General features: G+C 39.2%; 1 protein-coding gene across 3 annotated transcripts in view; it reads right to left on the reverse strand.

The window, feature by feature from the left end:
- The window catches only part of LOC126369198 (uncharacterized), a 456,612-nt gene that overhangs the window by 319,892 nt on the left and 122,568 nt on the right, over window positions 1-14,152 (reverse strand). For 2 of the 3 annotated variants that reach the window (XM_050013496.1, XM_050013495.1), the window contains exons 9-14: window positions 6,181-8,651; window positions 5,571-5,793; window positions 4,694-5,364; window positions 4,210-4,401; window positions 3,745-3,906; window positions 454-3,299 (exon numbers count right to left, since the gene is read on the reverse strand). In XM_050013496.1, coding sequence (XP_049869453.1) covers window positions 3,066-3,299; window positions 3,745-3,906; window positions 4,210-4,401; window positions 4,694-5,364; window positions 5,571-5,793; window positions 6,181-8,651 — 3,953 coding nt within the window. In that variant the 3' untranslated portion in view covers window positions 454-3,065. Of the gene's footprint in view, window positions 1-453; window positions 3,300-3,744; window positions 3,907-4,209; window positions 4,402-4,693; window positions 5,365-5,570; window positions 5,794-6,180; window positions 8,652-14,152 lie in introns of those variants that run through there. The other variant, XR_007566668.1, reaches the window with a different exon arrangement.

The following is a 14,152-nucleotide window of genomic DNA, read 5'->3' on the forward strand; positions in this document are numbered from 1 at the left end:
GATTAGTTCTTTCAAATATATTATACTAGCGACCCGCCCCGGCTTCGCTCGGGTGCAATGCTGAGGAAAAAATGAAATTATTTACAACATCACATTAAAAACCTCAAAAAGAACAGTATTCTCCACTATTTAATGGATGCTATTATATATAAACCTTCCTCTTGAATCACTCTATCTATTAAAAAATCCGCATCAAAATCCGTTGCGTAGTTTTAAAGATTTAAGCGTAGGTACATAGGGATATAAAGACAGAAAAAGCGATTTTGTTTTACACTATGTAGTGATTTCCCTCAGACGAAGGTCTGAGCCAAGGCTTACGCCCAACTAGGCACCTTTAGGCCTGTTATCTTAAAATTTCAGGGCTCCCCATTTGTCCGGCCAAGTAGTTAATGCCATTTGCGGCCAAATCTACAACAAGTGACGTCAAGAAAAAAAATCAATAAAACACAATAATCAGCCAAAAATATTTTATTTAAGCGTATTTATAATCTTTATATTACCAATGCTGATATATTATAAATCTTTACTTCTAATAATTATGGCTTCCCTTTACACGCTACGAATAGTGAGGATAATTCAAAAAAGTTATAACAGCCTTACCTACGGTCAAGCGGAGTAGGATCGAAACTTCTTTGGTTCCGTACCATGCAAAAATACATATTTTTGTACCGCACTAAAATGGCCATGAGAACACGACCTTGGCTGTTCAATAATAGTTTTGATACTAGAGGTGGTGAAGTCAATGATCGACCATACAACTCACATGAGAAGATATTAAATCTAATGGAATAAAGTACCTGTACTTTTTACAAATTCTAGAATAATTCAAATTCTTTAAAAAGCCGTAGTTGCCCAGTTGGAAGAACGCCTGAATTTCCTCTAAGGTCGCAGGTTCGAATCCAGCACGGGCCTAAACCTATGATTTTCGAAATCGTTTTTCGAATTATGTTTGGATCATAGATGATTATCACCTGCTCAGTGGTGAAGGAAAACATCGTGAGGAAACCCACGTACCCGAGAAATACGTTTCGGAGGTATGTGACCTAACCTGTGTTGGGCTGGTTTTCCCTTTGGGGGTTGAAAGGTCAGACAGGCAGTAGCTCCTGTAGAAAACTGGACCTATCTTATCTTCAGATTAGGTAAGCAGACCGTGTGAAAACGGAATAACGCTAGGGATTAGGCAAACTGTACCTACCATTTTTAAGGCGAATAAATTAATTATGAATTATGATTATTTTTTCGTGGGAATTTAATATTGATTAAAAAATCTAGTATATAATATTATTCTAAACTTTGTAAAATGTACAGGTGCTTTCTTCCGATTTATTCTTCTCCTGCGAGTTGCATGGTGAGTTAACAAATTTAATCAGCTAAACTGGTATGGAACCCCAATAAAAATCAGAATCTACACAAGCTTACACATTAACAAGACTGTTTTAATGTTTTTTGAATTAAGCCATAGTGTTAGTATACGTACATACACTGGGCCGAGCCAAAAATCGTACTTCATTTTGTACTTATACACTTTGATACTTACTTTAAAAAACAAAAACCTACCTCATCTTAATATAAAAATACCAATTTTTCAAATATTGTATCCAAATTCGCACTTTTGTTTTCTTAAGTTTTTTAAGTCCAATAATATATTTTCTTTTTTGTATTTTTTTTTTAATTATAATCGTAGAGAAACGTAATTCTTAGCTTAAAATATAAACTTAAAACTAAAAAAGTACAATTGATAACAAAAAACATACGATGTAACTTACAATCAGTATTGCCAACCCTAATTTGGCCGTTTAAAAAAATGATTTTATGTACGAAGATTACATAAACTTAGTTAACTATACCTATCGTGGTGAAATTATAACATTAAGGCTGAATTCTTACTCTTCTCCGACAATTTCGTACAAACTTTTTGGCCACTTCATACAAAACCTACCTAGCTACCCCCGACCGACCTATCTACGTCCCTGTTCTATCAGTCCTTACGTAGGTACCCACGATATGAATGTGAAGGGTACCCAAAACAGGGCGCGGGTGTTACCCTGTCCAAATCATACTCTAACAGTACTCAACAGTACATTAAATGGCAACATTGTAGTAAAAGCAGAAATTATATTTGAGAAAAACCACCGCACGAGACGGCCGCCATTCAAACATATCTATATACAGTCTTAACTACAGCGAAATAAACAAATATCAAGTATCAAGCATCTAGCACCATTCGATATAAAGGTATACATCAATATTAACATAAAATTATCAACCAAAAATATAAAAAAAAATAAATGACGAAAAACAATAATATAACAAATACACTTTGTTAAACTTTACGAAAAGATTAGACCAAATTTTTCTCCAAAATTATCCAACGCATGACTAAGACGAATCACTGGGTATAATTTTGAATACAATTCTATGAGACTAGTTGAAACAGTATTGCAATTTAAGATAATAGACTTTTTATATTAAAGAAACTAAGTATATATAGATATCTAATAGAATATACACGAATACAGCTACTATACATCGAGATTACAGCGTTACACGTATAAAAAATAAATCACATATCGTCGCATTCGAATTCACATCTCCCGCCAGCGTAATCTGAGTCTATTGTCATACACCATCCAAACTCGGCCCATACAAATCCAAGGAGAAAATAACAATCCAAGTGGATATCACTAAATATAACGTAACAAGGGTAACTATTAACGTATTGAGTCGTAGTACACCAATATAATCGTCTCTAGGGACGGTAAAATGTGAAAAATCGTCCCAAATTGAGCCTCAAAAATCTACATTGTACTTTAAGACCTGTATAGGTGAATCCAAGCTACTGCAACACTCCAGAATCGCTACTGAATTGCAAAAAATCTACTGAAACACGTTCTAAACACATCGAGATATCGAAAATTGTGTACTTTAAAATTCTTATTACTGAGATAATAACAATAAATTATTTGTAAACTATTTTATGGATCAAAAAACGTTGATTAACCACTGCAAAAGCAAAAACTTAGTCACTGTCCCAATTGTAAAAAGTACCAGGGTGCTAGGAGCGTTTAGGAGCTCGGTTTATTCGCGTAGGGAATGTCGGGCTCCATGCGCAGGGTTTGCTGCGTGGGGTCGTAGTGTCCGGCCAAGTAGTACACGTCGTTGTTGTCGTATACAGTGCTGTACTTGACCGGGTCATCGCCCATGCGCTCCTTGTACTGAGGCAGAGGTAATACCTCGCACTTGTGTGATATAGTCTGGACGTCATTCTCGTCTGTGTGAGGAGACTCGAAAAGGCCACCCTGGAATAAAAGGATGATGAATCGTTATAAAAACTTATTCAGTATTCTATATTTTAATCAACGGACAAAAAATAGATAATGTAACATGATGAGTGACTTAAACCCTTCATTCAAACTCTATGGCGAAAAGTAAAGCAACTTCTTTGAACAGTTTAATTGGTTTAACCTTTAAACGGTAATCTAAAAAGTATGGAAACTTGAAACTTCCAAACCCTTTTATTTGGCTGGCAATAGAAAAAGCGGAATATTCATCGTATATTTTGGTTAGTTTGACTTGATCACGAAAAAACGATAAAGTTTGCTTCAGATATTTGTGCAAGATTGACCAAGTTTGAGTGCATCTGATAACGTTCAAATGTCAATCCGAGGATCTTTTCCAAAATACGTTTTTCTGTCACCCCACTTCTTCGAGTGGATTTTTTTATTAACAGCATCAATCACTCACCGGGTACTGCAGCTGTTCTTGGCAAGGCACCGTCTCCTCTGGGTGGTAAAACCACTTGACACGAACCGCCATAGCTCCGCGCGCCTCCCACAATGCCACTATACGACCAATGTATGGCCGATCTGGACGCCCGGTCGAGAGGAACACGGCTGCGTCACCCACCTGAAACATATAGTTGATATATGTTTTAGTTTGATGAACATAAAATTAATGAAGATGGCTGAGCCACAAGCCATCTCTTGACACGAAGTAAGTCCTAAGAAGAATATGATGAACCGAATGGTGACAGGTACCAGCCCATCGCGTGTATGTGAGACTAAGGATGTTTTAAAGAGGAAATGCCCCCTAAAGACGAATTGAGCTCCACCGTACTTTAGGTACTTATGGATTGTAAGACCCAACTAGCTTTTAAAATGTCTACTAACGATCAGCCTCTGCACCAACTACCAAGGTACCATAACTCACATGTAACGTTTCCTCCCCACGCTGTATGGATCGGTAGAACAGTTTGCGGTGCCGCGGCCGCGCCGTACGCCGATACGCGGGGCCCAGCCACCGCCACAGCGCGCCACCGGGCAAGAACGCCGCCATTTTGCTGACACCACTCACCGCACCGCCTTCTGACGAGGTCGATGATACTGTCCGGCGTTTTGCCTTCTGAAATTACATAAAAATCCAGGTGAATAATAATTACTTATTTGTTAAGTTATTACTATTACTAGTCCAAACACCACTAACCTACAGTCGAGCAGCCTGGTAGAATCATATGCCTTCTCCGAGGTAATTGGGGAGAAGCTGTTTATGTTATGGTGATAGTAAAATTACGGAATTTTAACAGACAACTACTAGTAAGAAGTAAAAATAATTGCAATGGCATGTATTATCAACACTATGCAAGAAGTATCAATGTTGAAATTAATGTAATTATCTAACGAGAAATCCAAGTTACCTTTTTAGCTGCTTCACTCGTTGAAGTTGAAGCTATAGGTGCTTCCTCTTCCAAACCAATACCGCTGTCCTTCAAATTGTCCTTCGCATCTTCCTTCTTCGAGGTGATCTTGCCCAAATTGCTGAAGTCCAAAACTGCATTTTTCAACAAACTGTTCTTGGGCAACATTGCTTTCTTAATTACCGTTTTCATTTTCTCATTTGGTGACTTTTCTACTGCAATAAGAGTAGACAGTCTGTCGTTAGAATCACCAGAATCTTCGTTAGATTTGTTGGAGTCGATGTAATCGGATGAGGACTTGTGCCTGTGGTGGTCGTCTCCTGAGGAACTGGAGTGCTCCTTGCAGCTAGAATGGTGCCTCTTTCTGTGCTTCCTGTGATGCTTCTTATGATGCCTCCTGTGTTTGCAATGCTCTTCGCAGCACTTGTGCTTCTTTTTCTTCTTCTTGACGTAATCCGTGGAGTTAGGATCGTCTTCGCTTGAGTGCCGTTTGATTTTGTCTTTTCTGTGTTTCTTCAGCTTCTTCCTGTCTTTGGGTCTGTCCTCATCTTCAGATTTCGGGGCAGCTGGTTCGGTTTTCATTTCACCGGGAGTGATTACTGGTTTCTTATCCTCTGTGACACTGGTATTCCTTCTCCGTTTGCCGAGCGTGAATAGTGGATTCTCGTATTCTGTAACATCAAAAATAAGACAATTTAGACTAAGTGGAGAAAGTCTAATTAAAGTGTTTTGAGTCATAATAAAGAAACTATCGATCTATCCACTACGATAATGGATTATCCTTTCAAAAATAAACAGTAAGGAGTATTGCAACGTGTCTGGTAGAAATATGGGACCATGTTGCAGATTTAAAATATGGATAGAAATATCTACTCACCAACAACAGGGTAGTTCGGTTCCAAGAACCTTATATCTTCAATCGCTATTCGGCCGGAATCACCGTCATCGAATTCCACTGCCACAAACTTGTCATCTTGAGGGTCTGGAGACGACACGACGACTGTACCAGGGTATAAGCAGCGGTACTGTTGCGACCAGTACGCGCACACTCTCGAGCCTGATGGTAGTTCTGCCACTGACGCTGGACTTACTTCGAGAATCTGTAACGCCAAGAAACGTAAAATGAAATATTGTGACTATGTTCAACAACCTCATATAGCTAATGAAAAGAAGTTAAATGTTACATTGTATAGCATAGCAGCACAAATAATTGATATTTTAACCCAGAAAAGTTGAACTAAAAAAATAAATGAAACTTTAATATAACTAGACTATCTACATAAACCTTTCGAAGGCTGGCTGAGCCACAAGTCATCAAAAACAACTCGCAGCCACATTTGGTACTTCTGTCAAAAGATAAAGATATGATTACCAGCCCGTCGCCTAAATTACAAAACACGGTATTTTTGTATATATTTACCTACTTTTTCTTTTTACCCCAAACCATGTGCGTGAAGTGATTATAAAGAAAGGAAAATGTAACTTACAGCATCTCTTAAAGTTTCTTCTCTGGACAGTATATGTGGTTTATTTCCTCTTTCTCCATCCAAAGTGATAGCATATACATCTGGAGCAGTAACCGCGCTGAGCTTGCCAGCGTAAAATAATCCTCCCATAGCAGTAAGTACTCTCGGAGAAGAGTCTAATTTGTCTTCTGTTAAAGTACATTTTGATATAGCCGGCTTGGCGGGTAGAGGAGCCTGCTCTTTGCTTTCCGACCTTTCTTTAGACTTCACACTCTTCCGCCGTTTCTTCGCTTTACGTCTTTCTTTTTCACTATCACTTGAAGCACTCGCCCTCCGCATAGCAAACTCCAATTCCGGCAGATCGTCTCTAGAATGCTTCCTCGCTAACCTATCGACTTTCTCCCGATTCTTCTGTCGCACCTCATTTAAGCTTTCCATTGACGAACTCACAGATCTATTAAGGCCCCATTCATGATCGTCTTCCTCAGAGTAAGTCTTCACAATTGGCTCAGCTTTCAACTTCGGGCGGACTTTGCTTGTTCGATTGCCATCTTCCCTGGACGGTTCTCCTCTAGAACAAAGGATACCTCCTTTCAGTTTTCCTTTGGCTAGTAAAAAGCCGACCAAACTGCTTTTCGATTTCGGTTTCTTAGCGACGATAGTTTCTGTGGAATCTGGACTTGAGACCTTACGAGGTCTACCAACTTTCCGCTTCTTTGACGAACCTCTATCGGAGTCTGGAGATAAGGCAGGAGTTGAAGGCGTCGGGGGTGTAGACAACGCTGGCAAAGGCGGAGTCAAAGCATTCAGTTGTGCTCTCTTTTCATCGCACTGTCGTTCTAGCTCTTGCAGTCTCTCTCGCATGTCTTTCTCTATGGCATTTACAAGAGCTTGAGCTGAAGGTACGGTGGATTTGTGTGAACAGGTCATCGCGCCGCAGGCACATGCGGTCACGCGACGCAAACTGGCTTCTAATTCTCCTCCTTTTTTAGTATCTCTCTCATCTCGTTCTCTCTCACGCCTTCGTATCTTTTCTAGTTTATGTTGGTGCCTCTCATCCTTATCCAAACTCCGCTTTCTCCTTCTTTCATTCGATGAATCTCCGTCTCTATGCCTATGCCTGTCTTTTTTGGGTTCAATAGGCGTAACCCTGTCGGTGGGACTTAGTAATTCATTCTTGATAAAAGGACGGGAAATCAACGGTGTTTGCTGAACTTCTTGCATTATTCTTTGTTCTGCTAACGCACATAGTAAACCTAAGCCGTCTAACGACTGTTTACCCTGGTCACTTGTACTTGGTTCGGCAACAGGAAACTCGAATCGTCTAGGTTCTGTATCAGCAGAGATTGTTCGCGGTGAAGATTTCGGAGATGTTTTGATCATAATATTCAACTTTGTTGAAGTTCTCGTATCGATAGTAAGAGGAGCGGGTTCAAGGGTCGGCATGTTAATTCCTGGAGTAGTTCTCTCGAACTGTTCAATACTGTTTGACAGTAGTTCCAGACCACTGACATCTACGACTGGTATCGCGGGTTGTGGCGTAGTTTCCTGCACAGGCGATGTTCTTGCCGTATCGATAACCAAGTCACTGGAGTTACCACTGCTTGAATTATCCAACGCTTCATCCCTTTCTATTGCATCAATTGCCTTTTCTACAGCTCCAACAACAGCCGATGTTGCCAAACCTTCAGATGACGATTCCTCAGCGCTATCTATAGGCGCCGGTTGTAATAATACTGTTTGGGATTGCATCATATGGTTCTCTTCGGGGAAGTGAGCAACACCCACACAAGCGACCTCTCCCCTTTCATCTTCGTCGGCGTGGTTTGGGGAATCGTCTTCGTCATCAATATGATCAGTTTGGTTTGACGCATCTTTATGTGCTGGGCCTTCCTGAGCCTCGGGGGGAGGCGTGGGTGGTGCAGCAGGTGACGTCGCCTGACTCCTAACTGGTTGTTCAGCGAAATCTTGGGGTTGTGGTTGATAGTACAAATGTGTCGCTGTTAGCATCGGCTGCTGAACGGGTTCAGCAGTAAATGTGGGCTGTGGTTTCTCTAGAGGAGGTTCTGGTTCAATTTTGATTAAGGCGTGAGGAGTTATGAGAGGTTGCATCATCGGCTTTCTCTTATCAGCCGTATGGGCTTGAGGGTGAGGCTGTGGGGCCGGCGCCGGGGCTAGTGTCACCAGGCGCGTAGAATGTGTGTGGGTATGTTGAAGAGTTGCAGTGGACGCGAGGATATCACCTGGAAGTAATTGTAAGTGATGGGACGGATGCGGAGCGGGCGGGAGTAACAGAGGAGCGGAGGAATAAGGCATGCCACCCCAGACAACGGTGTGTGGGAGATCGGGAGGCGCTGGGAGGAGCAGTAGGGCTCCAGAAGTAGGCTCGCGGACGAGCTGGAAGCCGCCGACAGACGACATGCCGCTGCCGACCGAGCCGACGCCGCCGACTCCGACTCCGCCCACCATCATACTCTCCATCGACATTTGCGCTGAAACAAAAAACAATTCCATTCAATTATGCGTTCTTGGTATTCATTATAAATACATCACAGAAAAATAAGACGCTAAACGATTTTCATTGCATCTATAAACTCGTAAAGAGCATTATTTATTAAAGGATCGTGATAGTGAATCTTGCGCATACAAAGGTTAGCTTTATTTATATTCACCGCGCGCACTTCCGGTGGCGCGTACGAATGTCCACAATTTCGGTGGGAATTAAAACACGGTTGATTCATATTGAATAGACCACACACTATAATAGTAACGAAAGGAATTAATCAAGATTTGAATGAAGAATTGTGTACAAAAAATATACTTAAACGTTGGAGTAATTTGAATAAGAAGGCTATTAGTGTCCTATGTCATGGTAGCCGTTGCGTTGGTGGTATTTTACGTTATTGTAATTTTAAGAGAAAAATCTGAAGGTTATTTTCTGATTTTCCTAATATTTTAGTCACCTTTCGTTTCGTTAATCGCCACCTAAGTTTAAGGTACCTAATGTAAATCATTATTACCTAAGGGACTAAAAATACCACATTGAAGCAATTCATTTAGAAAGCAATATTGTAATTTGACATTTGGGCATATGTGTAGGTATGTGTGCAATGTCAAAGAATGTCAAATAGCAATAAGTATTGCTTTTTTAGATGAATTGCTTCAATGAGGCATTCTAACCCCCTAATCTTAATTATTTATCAATGATAAAGAATTATCACAAATCTATAACGGCCTCCGTGGTTCAGTGGTTGAGCGTTGGGCTCACGATCCGGAGGTCCTGGGTTCGAATCCCGGTGGGGACATATCACAAAAATCACTTTGTGATCCCTAGTTTGGTTAGGACATCACAGGCTGATCACCTGATTGTCCAAAAGTAAGATGATCCGTGCTTCGAAAGGCTCGTTAAGCCGTTGGTCCCGGTTAATAGGTACTTACCTACTGATGTACCTAAGTAAGTAGTCGTTACATGAGCCATGTCACGGCCTTTGGCTGCTCAATAATAACCCTGACACCAGGATTGATGAGGTTGGTAATTCACCTCATAACCCACACGATGGTGTGCGTTACCCCAACAAGAAAGTATCTCCTAGAGTTATATGAGTAGAACGTATAGTTGGTGCCTTATCTGCTGTAAATGTGCCCCCACATAAAAAATGTGTGCCCCCTGTCGTTTCGAAAAAAAATCGAAAAAACGATTCTTGCTGGGGTAACGTTTTTCTAGGAAAATTCTAAACGAATGATCGGAGAGAGAAAAACTGTGCATGGCCAGATAGCTTATATGTGTGCCAAAAATAAAATCTGTGCCCCTTCAGATTTTCGAGATATTGCATTTCCTGCTGGAGTAACGTTTTGATGAATAGTATATCTCTAAAACCATTGCATGTGCCCCTGTAGAATAAACATACGCGAGTAGCTCTTAATGTGTGCCCCTTTGTGCCCCAATTAGATTTTAGAAAATATTTATAGTTTTCAAGTTATCGCGGTTTTATGAAAACCCGAAAAAACATCGCAGCGCCTAAATGAGACAAGGCATAACTTCGCTGAAAACTGTATTCGGTCTTTCTTGACGCTAATAATAACCATACAAAGTTTCAAAAATGTTCATGCATGCGTTTTTGAATAATCTTGCTAAAAGTAAAAACGATGGTGTCATAACTTTGACGGCAAAATACAAGGAACTGGCACAATCCCAGATGTGTAGGTGTAAACCAAAATCTTGTGCCTTTAGTCAAAAATATATGGTGAAAATATTGAGCTTCAAATGTTACGCATTAAGTAAATATAAACAAAAAACCAAAATATGTAAACAACGGCTGGTTATCCGACCAAATCTGAATGACTACTAAAAAGCGACGGATTCATACTTAACGAGGACCTTCTTTATTGGACGTATTATACCTAAGCTGTTGTCCTTACAGTCGCGTTCAAAAGTTTTGAGGGCTAATTAAAAAATATATTAAATGCACCTTGTGACTATATAAATGAAACATAGTTTTAACTCTGCTTTACAATAAATGTGACTTACATTAGTATAAAAATACAGGTATGTCACAAAACAGTTTGGTCACGATTTTGAGCATGTTAGTAACATGTACATTTTATTTAAAAATGGCTCTTATAAATGTACTTAATCATGTGTAAGGTCATAGAAACAGCTATTAAAATATAATCCAATAACAACTTTATTTTATTAGTTATTACTTTTCTACTTCAGTGTACTCAGGCACAACACGTGTGAACCGGTTAGTGAGTAAAGTAAAGAAGGTCATCGATATGTACGAATCCGTCGCTTTTTAGTAGTCATTCAGATTTGGTCGGATAACCAGCCGTTGTTTACATATTTTGGTTTTTTGTTTATATTTACTTAATGCGTAACATTTGAAGCTCAATATTTTCACCATATATTTTTGACTAAAGGCACAAGATTTTGGTTTACACCTACACATCTGGGATTGTGCCAGTTCCTTGTATTTTGCCGTCAAAGTTATGACACCATCGTTTTTACTTTTAGCAAGATTATTCAAAAACGCATGCATGAACATTTTTGAAACTTTATATGGTTATTATTAGCGTCAAGAAAGACCGAATACAGTTTTCAGCGAAGTTATGCCTTGTCTCATTTAGGCGCTGCGATGTTTTTTCGGGTTTTCATAAAACCGCGATAACTTGAAAACTATAAATATTTTCTAAAATCTAATTGGGGCACAAAGGGGCACACATTAAGAGCTACTCGCGTATGTTTATTCTACAGGGGCACATGCAATGGTTTTAGAGATATACTATTCATCAAAACGTTACTCCAGCAGGAAATACAATATCTCGAAAATCTGAAGGGGCACAGATTTTATTTTTGGGGGCACATTTTGGCACACATATAAGCTATCTGGCCATGCACAGTTTTTCTCTCTCCGATCATTCGTTTAGAATTTTCCTGCTAGAAAAACGTTACCCCAGCAAGAATCGTTTTTTCGATTTTTTTTCGAAACGACAGGGGGCACACATTTTTTATGTGGGGGCACATTTACAGCAGATAAGGCACCAACTATACGTTCTACTCATATAACTCTAGGAGATACTTTCTTGTTGGAGTAACGCACACCACACGATGTAAGAAGATCACAAATCTATTAATATGGTACCTACATTAAACATAAGACATTAATATAACATTAATTCAATAAATAAAATAGGTAACTAAGTAAGCAGTTCATTCATTAAAATAATTGAACCATAAATCCATTAAATTGCAAGTTCAATTTAATTGTACACTAACTTGTGTTACAACGATAACTTCCACTTATCAGAACCAAATACGAAACCCATCCATTTATTTTTTCTTGCGCGTACGCACTTAAGAAGCGGACGAGGCTTAATCGATTGAAAGCGCGCATTAAAACGTGTGTGCATCGCATTACAATTCTGTACCGTCGGTGAAAAGTAATACAAGTCCAAAATTCAAGTTTTGAGAAAATCGAGTTTAAAGTTAAAAATATTCTAGCTCGCGACTTATAAGGAATAATGGAACAGAAGTTAGATGTGTCGATAGGTGATGATGGAAGGTTTCTTTTCTAATATTTAGTTATATTTAGAACCTAAACAGAAATGGTAGAGGATCAAAATAAATTACATGTATCAGTTGACACCAACTTTTATATTGTGTAAATTGATACAAGTCTATTTATACCTTTTTACACACATAACTATAAAAAAGTCATCGTTGATATATCATATTTCAATTATTAATTTTACAGTCTTATTCTACAAAAAACAAAATGTCTTGGAAGAAAGTTTATTTCATAATGTTGTAGAAAGGCAAAATTCTATTTATTTTCTTTAAAAAGTAAAGAAACGTAACTTATATCAATTGACACAAACGATAAACTATAACGAATTTGTGTCAAGTGGTTTAACATGACTTATTTTTTCGGTTTTATTGTGTAAAATGATACATGTTTTTACGAATTTCTAATAATAAATACATATAAAGATGGTACACGTATATATACTGTAAGGTGACGATAATAAGATATTTTTGTTATGATTTTACTCTCAAAACTCATAAATAACCGGTCAAAACCACCACTGCTGCCCACTACAAACACATTTTGTCCACTACACTACGCCCCTAATCAAAACCACTTTGGTTCATTTTTGCAGTCAAAATCTTACAAATTCAATTATGATAATATTTCCACCCCTAACAAATGAAGGTAAGAGGAATCATATTAAGACTAGTCATTAGGAATGTTTCGGGCTAGCCTGGCAGTATGGCCTGGAGATAAAGGTGATGTACCTACGTACTTTTAAACCAAAATCACACAAACCGATAAGTGTTACTTCTTTCTTGCTGAAACTATTTAAAAGATCACAACTCATTCCACAATCAAAATCCCCTAAAGTAAAGTAAAATTCGATATTTCGAATTATCAAAATTCCCGGTCTAATGGTAGCCCGCAACATTGACAGAACGATAAACGGAGTCGAATCAATGTTGACGATGAGAATAGGTAGTGAAAATGAAGATCATTGGTTCACCTCCAAACCTATAGGTTACACAGGGCTATCCTCAGACCATGACCATGACCACCATGGACCATGGTCTGTTATGGTTAAGCTAAATGAGCTCGTTTCCGCAAAACTCTACACGTAAGCACACGTGGGGGACTTTCCGCGTATCCTCGCGTATGGACCACTATTGTGAAGTGGGCAAACTTCCCACTATATCATCATCATCCTCCTGCCCTTATCTCACTCTAGGTGGGGTCGGCACAACATGTATAGGCAAATGTCCCATCTTCTTCTTCTTCTATCGTGTGGATTGTGAGGTGAATTACCAACCCCATCAACCCTGGTGTCAGGGTTATAACTGAGCCGCCATAGGCCCCTGACTTGACTCAATGAATACTCGAATGTCCCATAATATGTAATGTTATTTTAATGGGCTCAGTTTTCCGCATAAACACAAGTGGTCCATTATGCGTGCTTTTATTGACTATGTAAGCCAACTAACTCCTTTCAGAAGCTCAAATACCTCCTGGGATTTTTACAAACTTTGTGACCTAGTTTAATTAAGGGGGTTGTGCCCGTAGTGTTGCCAATTATTTATTCTAATCTAATCTATCCTACAAGATCCCACTGCTGGGCAAAGGCCTCCCCTTCCTCTTTCCATTTTTCACAGTCCTGTGCGTAATTCTCTCTTATGTAATCAAAATACAGAAAACAAATATTACTTGTGGTGCTCAAGAGTTCAGAGCAGTTATTCCCTTTATAAAAATGAGGAAGCTCGACAAATTTACACCATTCAACGTGTTTGAGAAACTGGTAATCTTCTCTTGAGAAGTTGTGGCAGATCCCGATGCTGCCGATGCCGAGCTGTCATCTACGGCTGTGTAGGTTCAAAAATACCACTACCGGCGCTTGCATAAAAGATCTAACCAGCGTGTATTGAATGGCTTGCATATTAATTGGAGCTCGATAATATTTGGAGCCA

Source organism: Pectinophora gossypiella, chromosome 8 (assembly GCF_024362695.1).
Source record: "Pectinophora gossypiella chromosome 8, ilPecGoss1.1, whole genome shotgun sequence".
NCBI classification, from domain to species: Eukaryota; Metazoa; Arthropoda; class Insecta; order Lepidoptera; family Gelechiidae; genus Pectinophora; species Pectinophora gossypiella.